The 19,967-nt window shown below is 34.1% G+C and overlaps 1 protein-coding gene across 1 annotated transcript in view; it reads left to right on the plus strand.

The window, feature by feature from the left end:
* The first annotated feature begins 2,786 nt into the window (after positions 1 to 2,786).
* The window catches only part of XIRP2 (xin actin binding repeat containing 2), a 232,839-nt gene continuing 215,658 nt past the window's right edge, over positions 2,787 to 19,967 (plus strand). The window contains exon 1 of the mRNA XM_006921158.1: positions 2,787 to 3,179. Coding sequence (XP_006921220.1) covers positions 2,787 to 3,179 — 393 coding nt within the window. The remainder of the gene's footprint in view (positions 3,180 to 19,967) is intronic.

Genomic DNA, 19,967 nt, shown 5'->3' on the forward strand with positions numbered 1-19,967 from the left:
TATTTTAAGCATTTTCTATCTTGCTCAGTTGCCCCTTTCTCACTTATTTGGCTAAAGAAAGCAAGCGTTTCTTGGATAATTTTCTTCATTCCCATTGGTGTCTTTGAGTTACTGACTCTTCCAGCCACATGTTCTAGATATAAGAGACTAAAAGAAAACCCAGAAAATTCACAACCATATTGTTCTTCAAATCCCAAAGGCCAAAGGCAGTTTGCTTTCCTTCTACCTTTCAATGTACCTTTATTTTTTAAAATAAAATTTCCAGGGTTTTAAGCTTCTTTTAGTAGAAGAAATAGAGAAAAATATGTTCATTCCATCTTTATATAGAACCAGAAGTTCCAAATCAGTTTTAAGTATTAGGATATTCTTTTCTATAATAGAAAAGTGATTTTGCTTCCCCACTTGCCTATTTTTCTTCCTCTTAGCTTTTCATTCCTAGCTATGCAGGAATGGCTCAGAAAAAAATTCTTTCATTAAATAACCTTGTGAGGTCACTATTGCCAGCTGTGAAAATGTCTCAACCATTCTCTTGTTAATAAGATCTTTTTCAGTGTCCATTTACACATGAGACACAGACATTTCCAGCATACGTTGATTAAATTCTCAGCATATGCTGATCAGTTTCCCAAACAGATATTCAAGTCTTGTTTGGTTCTAATGTTTTATTGAGACTTTCTATAATAAGTGACTAATCCAAACTTACTAATGAGCAATATTATTAAAGCCAAACATTTCAGTCTGTTCAACCTGAATTTGTGGCTTAAAACACCACTTTCTTCTCCAAAGCACTCCAGTAGGAGGCTCATGTGTAACATAAATACTTGAGTGATTAAAATGATGATGTTTTAGGCCAACTATGAGGTTGGGAGTGGAATTAACAAATATTGAGGGGTTTAATACACACTAGAAATTTTATATACATTATCTAATGTATTCTTCAAAATAAAGCAATGATGTATACAAAATCCATTTACCAAAGAAGCTTTTGCAAGGTCATACAGTTAGTAAAATCCAAAAAGTAAATATAGAGCTACCCAGCAGTTCATGGACCATTAGTAGACCAATAAATCAATTAACTGGATAGCAAACATTTTTTTTTTTAATTGAAGGATGTCAGAGTAGTAAATAGCTCCAGATATTTTACATAGTAAAAGAAACAAAATAAAATAAAAGTTTGTTTCTTTTATGTATATATTTATTAATGTTGTATATGTACTGAATCCCAATGCATAACTTGTTTTTCATAATGTGGTTTGCTAAGAAGTCTGGAACCATTGTATTAGATAACCTTTGAGACATTTCCAGGCCTTAATCTAAGTGAGATTGTTCTCCATATCCATTGGGCTAATACTTTTCCAGGAAAATACATCATCCCTCAAGAGCAAAATTTATTTTTTAAAGCCTCAAATGTGCAGTGTAGCATCTCTGGGTTAGAACAGTAAGTAACTGTTTCCATGGCAAGAAATTCATGCTAGTGTGTAACTCTTGCTACTTATGACTTGTGTTTGTATGTGTGTGTTTCTGGTAAGAGTACCTTTATCCATTTGATTTTTTTTTTCCTACTAACTTCAAAATCAATAAAAGGTATAATTCTAAACAGTTTCACAATGAGATATGGATTGGACCCAAAATATAAGAGACATTACACTCAAGGAATTAAGTGAGCAGATTCTGAAGTCACGCAGATGTATTTCAAATCTAGGTGCTGTCACTAAGAACCCTGGGCAAATTACTTCTAATTTCCTTACCTAGAAAATAGTAATAATAGCAGCAACTAACCCACTGTGATATGTTAGGATTAAATTTATATATATATATAAAGTTGTTATCAAAGTGTTTGCCTTATAGCAAAAATTTAATAACTGTTAGCTATTAATCTGTTACTTCTGAAGTAAGACATTTGCAGAAACCAAAAATTTCAAAGGAAGTTTTGAACTGTTACATCCTTTTCCTTAGGGTTAAACTTATTAAATTGCCCTTTTCTCAGAATATACTAAACAATGAATGAACATTGTTCAAGTTTTACATTGTAAACACTTTTTCACTGATTTAACATAGAAGGAAAAGTAAAGAAAGTATTTTCTAGATTTTGTCTCTTTATTTTCAAATGTCCCTGTGTTGGTTTTCAACCTGGGGAGTTCCCTGGGTGAAATTTGAAAATGGCCCCTGTACACTGACAAAGACAAAGAAAGACTGAAAAAAGAGGCAGACCGTTCCAGGTTGAGAGATGGCGGTTTAATAAGCACTGGAACCTACATGTGAGACTTGACTTGGGTGACTGGAAGATAAGTACATCTCTGCACTCGCCTGCCAGAATCTCAAATGTTTATATAGAGGTCTTACTTGAGGTTACTCATGTATACAGGCCAGCCGGTATCAACAACACATTACTCTCTCAAGGTTACATTCTTGAAATGGTTCCTAGTGCTAACCAGTGAGCCGAATGTACATTCCAAGGACAAGGGAGGGAGTAAAGAACTTCTGGTTGCCCGAATCCAGTTTGCTGGTTAACTTATGGTCATATCCTCTCATTGACCTCCTCTGACACTGTGACTGTACCAATCAGTCCTCTCCATAATTTGTCCAGTTCTAGGCTCACTGACATAACCTTGTAAAGTCAAAAGTGAGAAATTATATAGCAAAGCTATATTTCCACATTGAAACACAAATTTCAAGAGCCAGCATTCCTAAACATAGTGTTTTGAAAATGACTTCTATGCCTGAACATATCTTTGATTAAAGAACTTTTGATGTTGCAGGACAACCTGGAGCCACCTAGGTTCCCAATGCAGAAGGGCTCCCTGAACTTACTGAGGCAGAAATGGGAATCCACCGATTACCAAAAAAGTGAGTGTTGTCCCAGAGGCAGTCATTGCAGGCTCTTTCAGCCTCAAGAAAGCAAATTGCTTCAACCTGAACGAGAGGTAGTGTCAGCCCCTGGACCTTCAGATCCTGCAAGTCTGCCCTGCAGTATAGGAGAAAAGATGTTGAGCTCAGAACCTGAAGAGAAGGGCCCTGAGGACAGGGATGACAGCCAGCAAGAAGTGCTGAAGGAGGATTCTTCGAGTGGTCGGCGCAGGATAGAGCACTTCTCCATCGCCCTCGATGAGCTGAGGAGTGTGTTTGAGGCTCCTAGGAGTGGAAATAGACCTGCTGGACGAGCTGAATACGGCCAAAAGGTAAGGAACCACTGCTGAGACTCCCATTTACCAATCTCTAATGGGAGAATTTTCTTTCCCTCTTTTTTATTCTACGGATGCAATTCTTTTGTTTATAGCTTTATAATATCTTTTAGTTGGATGTCTAGGGATTCAGATACAATTAACTTATATATTTACAATGTCATTTATTTCTTATCTCAACATTTACAGTTGATGAGCTAGGCGCTTGCCTAGCTTGTCATTTATTTCTAAGTGTATAATTTCCCCCCTCACCTGTACTCTAGACAGATGTCCTGAAGCAACTGTATAATATGGCGTGAAATGTGGCATCCTTTCTTGTTGACTTTCTCTATGGTCTGTTCCAATGGGAACTCGACCTCCTTTCACTCCCACTGAAACTGCTCTGACAGGTTGGTCCTATTACGCTTATGTTTATGTGTGTGCCTTGTTTCCACACTAGGTTGTAAATTCCTTAGAGGCAAGAACAATTCCTTACCACTCTTTGTACTTTAAACATCTAACAAATGGCGCTGCATTTAGCTAGAGCTCAGGGAGGATTTATCAGTAATGGTGGTGAAATGAAACAAGTGAAGACTTTGCAACCACGGTGACCTAGATTTTAATCCTAAAATCTGCCATTTACATCCCTAGGTGCATGACACTTAACTTCGTGAATACAAACGTCTTAATCTGCTACTTTACGGGGCTCTTGCGAGGATTATTGATAATATATTTAAACCACTAAGCAATGGAATATTTTCAATACATAATGCTCATGCCTCAGTGATTATGGTGTACTGTAATGTCATATATAAAATATATCTATTAGCTAATGGGGTCATTTCATCAAATGCAGAAAACAGGATTAGCAACATCATTAATGAAGACCACATTTGTATTTCTGTTGTCAGTTAAAAGCAATCACTGTTTAAACTGAAATTGCTTGAATTTATTACTTATTATGGCCCCTGCATAGGAGACTATAGTTGAATTTCAAAAATAATAAATGATCTCAGGTTTTCCACTGGGAAGCAAACTCCATGCTTTGTTAATTTTTTACCTAGTGACAGTTATCAAGAATGTACAGTCCTAGTCATGTTAATAGATAATTAGCCTTCAGAGAAGGCTTTACAGAAATAGAAATTTTTTCAAAATAAATTATTTTGCTAATACTTGCTTCCAGTTTTCCTTTTGGGACATATATACTAGTTATATCAAATGACTCCACTTGGTTTAATCAGAATAAGGAATATGAAGTTATATTTATGAGGTTATACTGAAACTAGAGAATTTTCCAAAAATACAACCATTTACCAATCCCTAATTGGAGAATTTTCTTTCCCTCTTTTTTATTCTACAGATGCATTCTTTTGTTTATAGCTTTATAATATCTTTTAGTTGGATGTCTAGGGATTCAGATACAATTAACTTACATATTTATAATGTCATTTATTTCTTATCTCAATAAATTAATAACTGTGAAGTCATAGAAAAGGGTTTCCATTCAGTCTCTGTTGACTCGAGTGTAACAAATTTGGACATTTACCTGAGATAACTGACAAAAGAAATAGTCAAAAGTAGAAAAAGTCATCCTTATAAATTATGTAATATAACCTGTCCTCATCTGGAGCAGATGTAGCTGCTTAAGTAATGTTAAGAAAATGAATCATTATTAAGGGGTTCTAGTTGAAATGTAAGATTACTGTTTTTGGTATAGTATGTGATTTTGGATCTAGTGCCCATAAAATAGTTATGGAAAGAAGCAAATATATGAAAACCACCATTTTGTTTGCAAAAATGAAATCTTGTTAGCATATTAAATACACTGTGTTCTATATATTTTATGGTACTATGTCATAATATGGTATTTTCCTAAATGTATGAAACATGGATTGTGCATTAAGAAAGTTCTCTTTCACACAGGGTTTTAATAATCAGTTTGTATAAGTGAGTTTTAGGAATGTTTGCAAAAGTCTCTACATAAATTCTATATGACTTCTAGAACAAGGAGAAAAAAAGGAAAAGAAAAATGAGAAGCCAATGAAGATTTAACTTGCTTTCTTCCAGTGAAGGATTTTTGTTACTAGGCATCTGAAAAGAATCCTAGTTTAACTTAGTTCAGAATTGTGTATTTCATGTCAAAGCATAGTAATTATATACAATGTAACCCTTTTCTATTGATCCTTTTTTTCTTTATCTTATCAATGTTTTATGTCATTATTATAAAGTAATGAAATAATATTTATTTGCATAAATCATGCAAAAATATTCTAGCTACTTTATAATTATGACATATTTATGGAGATTCTAGTGGGACATTGATGATGTGGGGCAAGATATTCAATATTTATGATATTGAAAGCAAGGTCAAAAAATAATTTTAGATAAGGAAAGTTCTTGCAATTAGCAAATCATCTCAACAATAATAAACAATGAACTGCATTTTGATGTTGCTATTGAAGGAAACTCCAGCATCGGGCACTTGTTTAGGAAAAAAATTATGAATATATTGAGGTTTAATCTCAAGTTTGTAGAATTTTTAAAGATGTGAAATATCATATATGTAAATATATTTAAGACACACACATATTTGTTTAAAGTATTTTCTGCAAAAGTAGGAAAATATGTCTATTTATAAGAGTGCCAATTTAAGAATAGTTTGGTTTAGAAAAGTATTTGTTAATTGGAAAAAGGTACTGCAAGAGTCAATATTATTTTCTATAAGTATGAAAACTCATTAAAGAAAAATTATCTCAACCCTTATAAAATATTCACTCTATTATAAATCTTTTGTTAAAACAATTTATCCTAACATTATTATAATAGAAAATGAGACATTCTTAAAATAATTTTACCTGCTGACATTTTATAATTTCTAAAGAGGGATACACCCTATTGTTATCATTTCTAAAACACCCTATAAAAGCAATTTATAATGAACTTTTAAACTGAAGATTTTTATGCTCATGAGGCAGACTCTAATTCGAAGGCAAAGATTCACATAGGCATTATCCCAAATAAATGGTGTATAACATGATTTTAAAAGTTTTCGAGTTTACAAGAATCTAAGATTGTAAATTTTGGAGATAATATCACATTCACTTGCAACACTAAGAAATACATTGTTATTATATAATGCGATGTATTGGTTAGCTTCTGCTGCGTAAAAAACCACCCCAAAATTAGCAGATTTAAATACTAAGCATTTATTATTGCTTAAAGTTTTCTGCTGAGCTGGGAGGTTCATCTAGTCTTTTCTAGTCACATTTAGGCGTCTATAATCTGTTCCCAAGTCATTTGAGGTTTGGCTATTCTAAGATAGTTGTAGATTTGGGACAACTCAGCTCTGCCCCCATGTGATCTCATCTCTTCTAGCAGATTGCCTAGATTTATTCACAGGTCGTAGGAGTTTCAAAAGAGAAAGTAGAACTGCATGAAACTTCTGCTGAGAACTTGCACCACTTCTCTATGTTCCGTTGGCAAAACAATCACAATACAAGCCAGATTAATAATGTGCTGAAATAGACTCCACCTCTTGATGGGGAAGATTGCAAAATCACATTTGCAAAGGTAAATAGGTACAAAGGGAGAAATAATTGCAGTCATTTGTAGACAATCTGCCATAGGAAGTTTACTTAAATATATTCAAGAACCAGAATGGTTTAACATGTCATAATTAATGCCAAAATCAAAAGGAAGCTCTTACACAAAAGGATCCATGTTATTGGTGGACAAAACTCATGTCTTATTCTTCTCTTAGATTCAGTTAAGTGACCACATTGGTGATAGTTATTGTGGAAGGAAGAATAAGGACCTCCCAAAGATGTCCATATTCTAAGCCCCAAGTCACCTGACATGGCAAAAGTGACTTTGCAACCATGCTTACGTTAAGGATATTGAGGTGCAAAAATTTTCCTGAATTATCTCAGGTAAGAACTGGGTCTTCATAAGAGGGAGTTAAGAATGTCAGAGTGAGAGTCAGAATCAGAGACACGATGACAGAAGCAGAGATGGAAGTGGTACAGGGCCATGACCCAAGGAATGTGAGTAGCCTCTACAAACTGGAAAAAGCCAGGAAACCAGTTCCCTCCTAGAGCATTCGGAAGGAATGCAGCCCTACCTACACCTTGACTTAAGCCCAGTGAATCTGATTTCAGACTTTGACTTCTGAAACTATGAGATACTACATCTGTGTTGTTTTAAGCCATTAAATTTTTGACAATTTGTTACAGCAGCAATAGGAAACTAATATAGTTATATTATAGGTTTTGTAAAGATTGTTAAGATGGTTGGATAGTACATGATTTTGGAGTTTGTCTTTGTTCTTCCCTGATAAACATATTCCCTATTTCAAAACGACATATTTGACTTTCTTCTATTTATAGTTGATGGTAAGAATGCTTATAATTTTAAGTCATCAAACGCCACTAATAAATTTTAGTTCTCAATGATATGTATTTTATATGTAACACATAATCACTTAAAATAGTGAATTTCTCAGAAACAGAGGGAGTTTGAGAAAAAAAGAGAGAGAGAAAAGGAAAGGAAAGAGGGAGGAATGGAGGGGTGAGGGAGGGAGGAGAAGTTGGAGGGAGGGGAAGAGGGAGAGGGAGAAGGAGAAAGGGAAGGGGAAATGAAAGAACAATTATATTATATTATAATGTTATTACAACATTATAGAATATTATAAAAGAACAAATAAACACAAAAATTTGTGGGCTATACATGCTTACATTCATGTTTCTTCTATGGGTGATATAGTTTGTATGGAATATGCATGCAATTTTTTAAAAAATGAACTTAATTCTGGTTGGACAGTTCTGAATAGTAGTTGTATGTATACTAATTTGGAGCAGAACAAGTTGATGTAAATTCCTTATTCTTTCTAGTTCCCAGTTGTTGTCCATATAGCTGGGACAGTGGGGTCACTGAGAAGTGCCCCAAATGATCCCTTCAGCCTTCACTATGATCCCACTGTAAACAAGGAGTTTCTCGATTCAGTTAAATAATTAATTTTACCTTTATTCCATTCATGTCTTTAGACTTCAAATGACAAGTTATCTGATTTTCACAGATTACTTAATGACTTCCTGTATTTTCAATGCACAATTATAATATTTCTCCAAAATTCTACTCACTCGTACAGTCAGATTGAATTTACATAATGCCCCAACAGAGACTGTTCCTTTCATTTACTTAGGCCCTAGGTTGACAAAGACCATTCAAACATGAGCTTACTTGTTAAAAAAAAAAAGGAAGCACAATGACCACATCCTAGTCATGTTGCCTTAGAATGCATTGATTCCATCTTTTTTATGATTGGAGACTTGATGAAGAGTATTAATATACAATATTAAGGGACTGTGGATTTATATGTGCATCAACAATTATTAAACATGATATAAATAATTAAATATGGTACAGTTTTCAGAATGTTATTTTCATTTCCTTCAATAATCAAGGCCTCTGGTTTTTCATTTAATGACCAATTCGTCATTTTTACTTTTTAGTTCTGCATAAAATCAGGCCTTTAAAAGTACAGGTGAATCATGGCTTGCAGTTTGGCTTCCTCTACAAAATTACTTCATTAGATGCTTGAAATTATGTTTGCTTCTTAAACTCAAGCATGAGGGGACTTGGGGATTAATTTATTTCTAATCTCAGAGTAGGAATCACTATTTTTCAGGCAGTTACTTCTGTCACAGCCTTCTGACTCTCCATCTTCCACCCTCCTCTCATTAATGTTTCTGAGATAACTTCTATTCAGCATGATATATTTTGTAAAAGCATTTAGCAGGAGATTACAGTCTTGAAATTATTACTGAAAAATCTATCTACCAAATTCTCAAAAACATAAAGCTAATTTTTTTTCTACGGGAAGAGTTTTGAAAATCTTTGAAGAAATAAAATGTTTTTTTCTTTGCTTGAAAAATAAGCAAGTAGTTTTTTATAAAGCTGAAGTAAATATTTTTCTAAGAAAGATTACTACTTTTTTGTGTTACAAGACATACAGAATCATAATTTTTATTTCATCATAGCATGTAAAAGTGTATTTGATGACCATGGGTCATTTGGAAACCTTGACTCAGCTACTTCCTCATTGTATGCATTTGAGCGAATTATTCCACCTCATTAATGCTAAATTTCCACATATATAGAATGAGAAAATTAATACAGCACAGGATTTTTGTGAAGATAAATTATGTAACACCTAAACGGAAAGAGGTATTTAAAAGATAACACCAAATTAAATTTAAGAAATAACACCAAAATAGCACCAAATGAATATTTCTTCTGTTCTCTCTTCTCTGATACCATTTCTGTAACTCAGTATATATCCTTGGGGAAAATATTTAGTCTCAATGGACTTCTGTTTTCTCACCTATAAAGGCAGAGTCTTACATTGTATGGTTTCTAAAAGTAGAAAGGTGTTTTGGGCAAAGAAATTTTTATTTCAAATCTGACTACTTAGTCTTTTGTGGAGGCCCCACTTAGAAGGGCTTTTATTAAATATTCAGTAGAGCAAATGCTAATGAAACTTTCAAAAATGAGTTATGATATCATTTTGAGATAATGAGACAAAGAACTACCATTTGTTAAACTGCAGTTTTCAAAGCTTTACTAAAACCCTAAACAGAGATATGTTTACCACTTTCATTGTCCTTTCTAATTAGAGACTCAAAATTTAAATCTAAAAGAGGTGAGACTTGCAGGGTATAAAAGTGTTTATTGTATTTACAGAGAGAGAGAAAGAGAGAGAGAGAGAGAGAAATTAAAATTAGACTCAGTGAAACCACAAGTTTAATGTATTGTTTCATTTTATGCAGCTTTTTCTAACAAATAATTTGTTTTTTCCAAGTAACGTTGTGTTCTTTTATTGTTCATTTCGCCCACTAGTATGTTTATTTTACTGCCTCATGTCCAGTGTTTAATGTTAGTTGGAAAAAAAAATAGCTCTGTGATCTGATCGCAAAATTTCCAACTGAACACATTTGCAAGGCGTTTAAAGCTTTAGGAGGAGACTACCATCTTGTCTCATTTGCGTCTCATAGTTGTATATGTATATGTATATGTATATGTATATGTATATGTATATGTATATGTATATGTATATGTATATGTATATGTATGCACACACACATTCACACAGTCAAATATGACATTGTAGGGGGACATTCTATAAACAGCTGGTCATTGTTTTTCAAAAGTGATAAGGCCATGTTGGGCAAATACTAAAAGCTGCCCCTAGATTGGAGGCAACTGCCATAGACTGGAGACATGACAACTAAAGTTAGGATGGGATCTGCTATTGAATCTTGGACCAGAAAAGATGGCATTAGTGGAAAAGGGGTCAAAATTCTAATAAAGTCTGATTATTTCTTGGTTTCAAAATCATAAATTGGTTAAATAAAATGTTGAGAGAAAGCTATAAAAATGGTATGTGGGAATTCTCTGTATTATTTTTGCAAACTTTTTGTAAGTCTAACGTTATTTCAAAATAAAAAGTTAAGTAATTGTTATGATCATTGTTGAGGCTTTAGCACTGCAGAGTAGAGGATTGTGGCCTCTTTTATTGTGATTTTCCAAACCTTTATTATGATAATTTATTATATTAGAATTATATATTATTCTTATATCCCCTTGAAGAATGTGATCCCTAGCTCCTTCTCCCGTACTTTTAAAACCTTAGAAGTTTCAGCCTATAATCTCTGGATCTCTGCAATTATTTTCCTAGCAAAGCAAATTTAAGAAGCCTGATCAGTAATTCAGAAACTGTGTGTGTGGACAGCCTATGGTCAGATCTGCTTTAAATTTATATCCAATTTTCACTCACTGAATTCCATTATATTTTCAGGAGTAGAATTCTTCTCTTTTTGTTGTTGTTATAATTGACGTTTATACCGTTGGTTATGTCTTGACTACAGAGCTTCCAAGTCATTGCTTCACTTTCTAGTAACTCAAATTATCTTTTATCACAAACTCAAACTCCAGGAGCCATAACTATTGCTTTCTGATGCTGATTTGACAGCGGGCTTTAATCTTTATAATACATTGCCAGCCACTCCAAAATGCTCACCTTCTTTATTTAGCAGAGGATGGGGGCAAACATATAATATATTGTCTTTTGATGGATTTCCCAATTGCTCCTAAAGTTTTTTCCTGCTGTTTGGAGCTAGGTCCTCTGATGGCCAAATTCATTTACTCCATAGATTTTTCTCACTGCAAACTGAACCTCAGGGCTGTTACATAAAGCTTTTTTTTTTTTTTTTTTTTTTTTTTTGATGTAATTGCCTTTTGCTATTCCTCAAATGAAGTTCTTTATCTGAATTTTAAAACGTCTGGAATCTTTTGTCAAGGTTGAAATTCAAGATATGTAGTATGGAGTGCAGTGCAGGCCCTGAGAATTCAGAATGGATGTATCTATAACAACAAGTACAGTGGTACCCTCTTCCTAGACATCAACCAACCTTTAGACACCGAACTGTACCCTTATTTTAGCATTTGTTTAGCACTCACTATATTGTGTATGGAAAACAAATGGTTAACACATTTTTCTACTAGGAAAAATATTTCCATATCTGTTTAATGCATAGTGAGGAGTGAGTGCAATGAGTTCCAAACACCTGAAATAGATTCAAGCTCCATTACTGTTTCTCATCTACAACTACCAAATATGATGATTTATGATACTTAATAGTATACTAACTTGTTTCATGTCAGTGTAAGTCATTTATTGGATTCCATGAGACAAATTGCTCTTAAGCATGGTAATGCATCATAATGTATGCTGTTCTCTTTCCCACCCCCAACCCCTCATTTGTGGAAGCATGTCAGGAGGATACATTTAAATGTAACAAAATGTTCTGATTTCAGCCTCGAAATCAGAATTTTTTATTAATGGTAAAGGTGATATAAGGTATTTCCATTTCTTTATAATTTAATATGACTTTATAATTTAATATGTAATCTCTTTCCCATTTACCTTTATTTTTGAGTGTTAGGAAGAAGTTTTTCCTTGTGTCTTGAATTATTTGAAATTCTCATAGGAAAATAAATTCAAGCTATGAAATAATAACAACAATCTAAAACCAGGAGTTCCATAGACAAATTCTCATTCTCTCTCTCTCTCTCTCTCTCTCTCACACACACACACACACAAATGCATAAGTTTTTAAAAATATTTCCTATTTAAAAGTAAATTTGAGAGGTTGTAGGACAGATGTGCCAGTGCCTCTAAAACTTACTTATTAAGCACCAGCAATTGTGTTTTTACTGAGCTATGATTTAAGTGTGCTCTTTGGTTTATAGCTATAGCCTTTTTTGCAGGGCCCATACATTTTTGAGTTATCTCTGAGTGCCTCACCTCATCCTAACATTGGTCTGCCCCTAGGCCACTAGAGGAAGAGGCACTGTGCTGCTGCTAATGGCTAGCAAGATGTAATTATTGAGCACTGAGTATTTGCCAAGCACTGTGCTTCATGGGAATTGCTGCCATTTAATACTCCTAGCTATCTTAGGAGGTAAAAATTATCATTATTCTCATTTTACAGCTATAGGGTAGAGAAATCAAATAACTTGGTAAGTAATAGAGCAGGAATTTGAACCCATTCCAGAACCTACAATATTTAAATACCGCTCTCTGGATTCATGCTGTCCATTTTCATACAGGATCTCACTGCTATGTTTCTGGTACGAATGGGTCCTAGACAGTCATAGAAATCACCAGAACTTTTAAATTTTCATTACCACAGAAACTACCATGCATCCTCACTTCTAAGATACATATTTTGTAGCATGTTAACATCTTTGAAATTGACATGCTTTTTATAGTCAATGGCATTTCATAGTTTGTCAGGATTCCCCCCTTTGCTAGGGGTACATAAAATAGTGATGCCATTTTACTTTGGATAAAATATGGCATAAATAAAATGCACATTTTGAATAAATATAATAAAAACTTCTCAAATATTTATTGTGTGCCAAGAATGTGCTAAACACTTTACATATATTTTTCTCTTAGTTTTCATAACTACCCTATGAGTTAAGTTAGGTCAGCATCACCATAGTGCAGGTGAGAAAACAGAGGCTTAGTTTATCTTTTTTGTCTGTGAAGTATACTTACCTCTCTGAAGAAGTGGTTAAAAAAATCTAACCCAAACAGGCTGAGTCCAGAGACCTTACCCTTAAATTCTGAGGAAGCTAATTTTTGTATTGTGCCTATTTGGTTAATAGAGTTTTGAGTAAGCTGAAATTTTCTAGTGTACTGGATAAGTAACTTTGTGCAAATTAACTTTGACACTAACAAGGAGTTTTATAAAGAGGTGAAAGCAATCAACAATGGCTCATTGGGTTGTTGAAAGAATAAACATTATATTTCTTTCTTTTTTTAGGAGCTGGAAGTAGAAGCAGAGATTAATTTAGTGCAACCTCACCTAAAGAAAGGTATTTAGAGATATTTGAAGGAAAAGAGAGAGAAAAATAGAGGTTTGAAAAAAAAGAGAAAACTTTTAAGTTTATTTTAATACTTTTCAGAAAGTGAAGTTAATTCTCTAATTAATAAAACCAAAATCTAGAGAAAAAATCTAACTGAGAATTTTTTGAAACCTATGAGCAGCTGCTGGAGAGGACAAACAGAGAGGAGAGGGAGATAAGCAGGTCAATATCATATATAAAATTTTAAAATTTAATAAACTGGAAAATAGTCCACTCTTTCTGGTTTTGATGCTTCTTTTTAATTCTCTGAATTTCTTACTGTGTACAGTCATTAAGATTGTCTTCTAGTTCTTTGATTTCAATTTTTGACACTATGTAAGTAACGCTGACATATTTATCTCAAATCTTAGCTATTTTACATACTGTCCCCAAATTTTCAACTCATTCTAAAAACTTCCCCCTTAGATTTTCAACTACCTCAAAATGCCCAAGTCCGAGCTCACTCTCCAAGTAAATTAACTTTTTACTCATAGCCTATACACTTTCAATGACAGTATCTTGTATTCAGTGATTGAGAGTCTTCTCTGTTAGTTTAGTTTATCCTGCTCATTCTCCTTCAACTCTACATCTCTCAGTTTCTCTTTTTACTTTTCACTTCCTAGCCCTTGTCATTTCCTACCCAGGTTATTACAATATCTTCCTTCCCAGGATCTTAGTCCTAGAGTAAACCCTTTCTGTGCAGGCTTGATCTCAGTGAATTAGTCTCAGCTCCTCTCGTTCCCACAGCTGTGGACTTTGTGTATCATATTATATTCTTGCATATATCATATACATGTGTTCTATTTTATAGTGCTTCATTCCCAATTATGTAGTCAGTAGCCACATATAGTTACTTTAATTTCAATTAAAATTAAGTTAAATTAAAAATCTACTTCCTTAGTTACACTAGCCATATTTCAGGTTCTTAATAGCTCCAGGTGGTTAGTGGGTACTATATTAGACAGCACAGATATAAAACATTTCTATCATTGTAGAAAGTTTTATTGGGCATTGTGCTCTATTGGCTCTTATACAGAGCTCCAACTTCCCCACTTAGAATGCTCTTAATGTTTCTAGGTGCTCTAGAGTCTTTCTGATTTATTCTGCCTTTCCACTTCATACGTACCTCAGATAGACTATTCCTAACCTTCTCTTTTTCATTTTGTCTTTGAATGCTCAGATATACTGTATTGGTGGAACCTATCCACACAGCAATGCCAAGGGATGGAGAAGGCAATACAACACGTATCTGCTTGCAGTAAATTATTTGTCATGAATGCCAAGCATGTTACTGGGACTAATTGTATACTTTATAAAGCCCAAAAGGAGCTTCTCAAGCAAGCTTAGATGGATTTTCTTATTCAATGAAAAAAAAAATTAATCTACTTTCTCTCTTACAGGTCTTTATACCATACAAACACTTGTTTAGTGGTGCTTCCTTGGGCCCCTTTAGACCTGTACTCAGGTTCTTTGGTTTCCTTCAACTATCATGTCATAATAATATTCCAGAGCTTGATATTTCCTTTTTAAAAAATTAATAGATATTTTATAGAGCAGTTTCATGTTTAGAGAAAAATTAGGTGAAAAGTACACAGTTCTCATGTGCCCTCTCCCTCCAAGCTCTATTTTCCGCTATTAACATCTTCCATTAGTGAACTACATTTGTTAAAGTCGATGAGCCATTATTGACACATCATTCTTAACTAAGATTCATAGTTTACATTAGAGTTCACTCTTTGTGTTGTGCATTCTATGGGTTTTGACAAATGCATAATGACACGTATCCACCATCACTGTATTATATAAAATACTCTCATTGCCCTAAAAATCCTCTACGTTCTGCCTATTCATCTGTCCTTCCTTCCCCCTTGAGCCCCTGGCAACCACTGACCTTTTTGCTGTCTCCATATTTTTGCCTTTTCCAGAATGTTATATAGTTGGAATCATACAGTATGTAGCTTTTCAGATTGGCTTTTTTCACTTAGCAATATGCATGTCTTTTTGTTGCTTGATAACTTATTTATTTTGACTGCTAGAAATAAAATTCCATCGTATGGGTGCACCATAGTTTGCTCATCCATTCATCTACTGAAGGACATCTTGGTTGCTTCCAAGTCTTTGCAGTTATGAATAAAGCTGCTGAAAACATTTATACATAGGATTTTGTGTGAACATAAGTTTTCAACTGATTCAAACACTTACTAAAGAGTATAATTGCTGGATTATAAAGTAAGAATGTGTAGCTTTTTAAGATACTGCCAAACTCTCTTTCAAAGTGTTTGTACCATTTTGCATTCTCACCATCAATGAGTGAGAATTCTGGTACCTCCATATACTTGCCAACATTTGGAGTTCTCAGTGTTTTGAATTTTAGTCATTCTAATAATTGAATAGTGGCTTGATGTTCCATTTCTATTTATTATGTCTTGTTTGTTCTAGTTGGTACTTAAATGACATGTTTAATTTTTCACTACTCTTGGTTGTTTCTGATTTGGGGACATAAGCTTGTTTACTTTTGTTTATGACAATATACTCTTTTAGTCCTGTCTTATGTATTTTTTTTTTACTCCGTATCCTTTCAATTATAATTCCCCAGACATTTTATCATTTAAGCATAGATTACACATATATGATACTATATGTCAACCACATGGCAACTGTCCTGCTTTGTGGAAACAGTCCTGGTTCATACATGTTGCCCCAGAAGAATTACTAACAGGATCCTTTCCACTCTCAAAAGTGTCTCACTTTGAGAGATAAATTATTTTATTATCCTGCTTGAATATCTATCTGGATTATAAGTACAAATAAATCTTTTCTTTTTTTTCTTTCCCACCATGGTTATTAACAGAGCGCTAAGATGTGGTGGGTATGCATTAAATACCTTGGGAATGGGTGGATGGAACACCCTCGTTAAAATGAGCTGGATCTTTCAGTGCCTACTCTCCAGGTCATGTGCTTTAACATTCCATCCTTAGAACTCAGCTTCAAGGTACATTATAGCAATTCTTCAGCCTGCATTACCTATAGTTGCACTACTTCTGCTCATTTGATAGCAAGTGTTTGATAACCTAATGTCATTCATCTTTTGCATGTAGTCAACCCAGCCTAATCAATCTTTTCAGTGGCTGTGTGTCAGCCTCTCTGGGTTGGACACCCTACCTTACCATCTATATACCTTATAGATGACACTGGTGAAATTGTGCAAGACATAGACATGAAGGAATTGATGCTCCTTTTTTTGAACATTTTTATGTCTGAAGTCAGATGTTACTTTGACATCGAGCTATGTCTACCAGCCTCCGAAAAGATATACTGCCTTCATGGTTCATATTTATTCTTGTTTTTGTTTTTTTTTTTTCCCCAGTGCACTATTAAACAGTGGCCTAAATATACAGCTAGTTTCAGAAAGAGCGTCCATCTCAGTGTTGCATAGACTCTCTTGATAGAGTCTACCTTATGAATTGCTGACCTACAACCAACCCACTGCCACTGCCAGCTCAGGAATTTTCCTAATACTGAGAAGTTGTTTGACCTGCTTTTCCTACTCTAGAAATTAAATAATAATCAATTATTACCTACTCTTTTTAAATTATGAGCTATGTCATCCATAAAGAAAAGTATGAAAATATATTCTGCATCTTCTTGTAGCTCTGCATCAAAGATGTAATGGCAAGCATAAAGAGGATCTCAAGTATTGAGGCTCTTTATGTATACGTTACCATAGAGTTGGAGTTCTTTTTTGGCTAGCAAAAAGTTTTACCTTATGCAAATGTCCAAATTCCCTTTTTCCATAATGTTTGAAGATTTTCACATAAAAGAAGAGAAAGTAAACTCAGTAGCTATACAGGATACAGAGTATGTAATAAATATACTCTGCTCCCCACATATAAATATACATACACAACACTAAAAATTAAGCAATAGAAAACTTGATTCCTTCCTTCCTTCCTTCCTTCCTCCCTCCCTCCCCCAATAGAAAACTTGATTCCTTCCTTCTGTCCTTCCTCCCTCCCTCTTTCCTTTCCTTTCCTTTCCTTTCCTCTTTCCTTTCTTTTTTTTTTTTTTTTTGGAAGAAAGGTAACCAGTGGTCTATAGCACATATACCTAATTGAATGATTTCTAATACTCAAGGTGAAACGTTTATAGATATAGTTGTGCTGAATCATATTTTCTTTCTTATTTTTCTTCAGCAAATAAAAGCAAAGTCCCCAAGGATATTCAGCATCTGAGTTTCTTTGCTGCTGAGAGAAAAAAGAAAAAACCGTGTAGGTGACATTCCTATCATTTCAAAGAGAATGAGGGGGTGGAAATGAAGGGAGAATGCACCGCTAAGAAGCACAGATCCTATTTTCTTGTAATGCCACTAATAATAACTTAGAAGTGGTAGCAAGAGTATATATGCTGTATAAGCAAAAATAAATCTATACTAAATGGTTTCTAATGTTTGAAAGGTAAAAGTAACTGGAAAGTGAAAATCAGTTTACTATAAACACCTTCTCATAGCAATGTCTTTTGTCAGAGTTCTCCCTGGAGTTTTTCGACATATTGCTCAGAGAGTCTTCAAAAGAATATATCTAATAAGATCTTTTCCATTTATTATTTTCTACTGAGAGATGCTTTTCCAAAGGTAGAAATTTAAAAGCTATAAATTCTTCCAAAGAAATTATTTCAATTTCAGTATGAACATTACTAAGTCCTCTCTCAGCATAAGAAAAGTATATTGACATTTAACTAGCAAATGCAGTTTCAAAATAGATAGTCATAAAAACAAGAGGCAATCCAGTTTTGGTAAAGATATGACCATTAAATTGACTGAAATGAATGATAAGAATCTTAAAGGACAGAACTGCCCTCAGATGTCATTGAGTCAAATTCCCTCCCAAAGTTGAAATCCATATTATGTTGTGGACAGGTGGCAGCCCAGCTTCCCTTTAAATACTTCCAATTTCAATGAGTTCATGATTTTGCAAAGCAGTTGTTTCTGTTGTCAAATGGCTCTTCTTCTCAGAGAGTTAATCCTTATGTTGAATACAATGTGGCTCCTGGGGACATCCACTTCTTGAGTCAGGTTTTGCCCCTTGAAGCTATACAAAAGATTCTCCATTTGTCACTGTGGGAAATGACAGATAATGTCTAACCTTGAGGACTCAGGATACAGTTTAGCAGCCAGAGGTGAGGTTGAGATACTCCTGAGTGATTTAGGGAAAGTTAAGGCCAAACCTATGCCTGACAAGGGCATGATATGACTTAGCAGGTTTCAACTAAGGAAAGACAGATGGCTCAAAAACAAAATAAAACAGATTAAAAATTAATTAAGGTGTCTACTTCACAGGTCAGCCAGTATATATGAGTATCTTTATCTTTTTTGCAAATGTTTTAAAAATCTTTGTTTTGGGATTTTATGTTTTGGGTTTGTTTCGTTTGTTTGTTTGTTTGTTTGTTTGTTGGTAGACATATCAGGAATACATTAGTAGACCCACCTCAGAGTGCCAACAGTTATGACAGAGACAGATGTCATCGACCGTTTTCTTCCAAGTGTTAAAATAAGCACTTGGGTTAGGAAGGTAGAAGATTTGACAACTGTGGGTTCCATCCAGAATTTTTATTATCTTTCTTGAGTGCCGTTCATACTCTTCAGAACTGTTAGCACCCTGTGATGCTGACATAATTTGTCCCTTTTGAGGCTTTGCTTTTTCTGACTAGGCTTCAAACCAAAGACTTGTAGCAGCTTTATTTGCATAAATAGATACCAATGTGTCATTTTTGTCTTTTTTACTGCTTTTTTTTAAAAAAAATCCTTCAATTATAACCACGGTCACAGACACATGTATACTAATTTTTTTGACTGATTATGCTTACACACAGCCTCTTCTTCCCATGTCAATGATCTCCTCTGTCATAACATGCAGGTTAAGGACCCAAGTTGAAGGAAAGAAGGCTTTCTAAAGTGCTTCTGCTTCTATAACTCTCTTTGGTAGGATGCCAAATAATAGAACATAATCTTTTCTCCAAATCATTCCAACCAGCCCACATACAATCAATTCTGACACTCGGCATCTAGCTCTTCCCCGCCTCCCACCACCTAGCTTTATTGAGGGATAATTGACAAAATTGTAAGATAATTAAGTATAAAACATGATGATTTGATATGTTTACATTATGAAAGAATTCTTCCACATCGAGTCAACACATTACTCACCTCACATATTTACCCCCAATTTTTGATAAACTTAAGTTCTACTTTCTTAGCAAGTTTCAATTATATAATACAATGTTATCAACTGTAGTTACTATGTGATACATTATATCCTCAGACTTTATTTATTTTAT

This window comes from Pteropus alecto, unplaced genomic scaffold (assembly GCF_000325575.1).
Source record: "Pteropus alecto unplaced genomic scaffold, ASM32557v1 scaffold3, whole genome shotgun sequence".
Classification (NCBI taxonomy): Eukaryota; Metazoa; Chordata; class Mammalia; order Chiroptera; family Pteropodidae; genus Pteropus; species Pteropus alecto.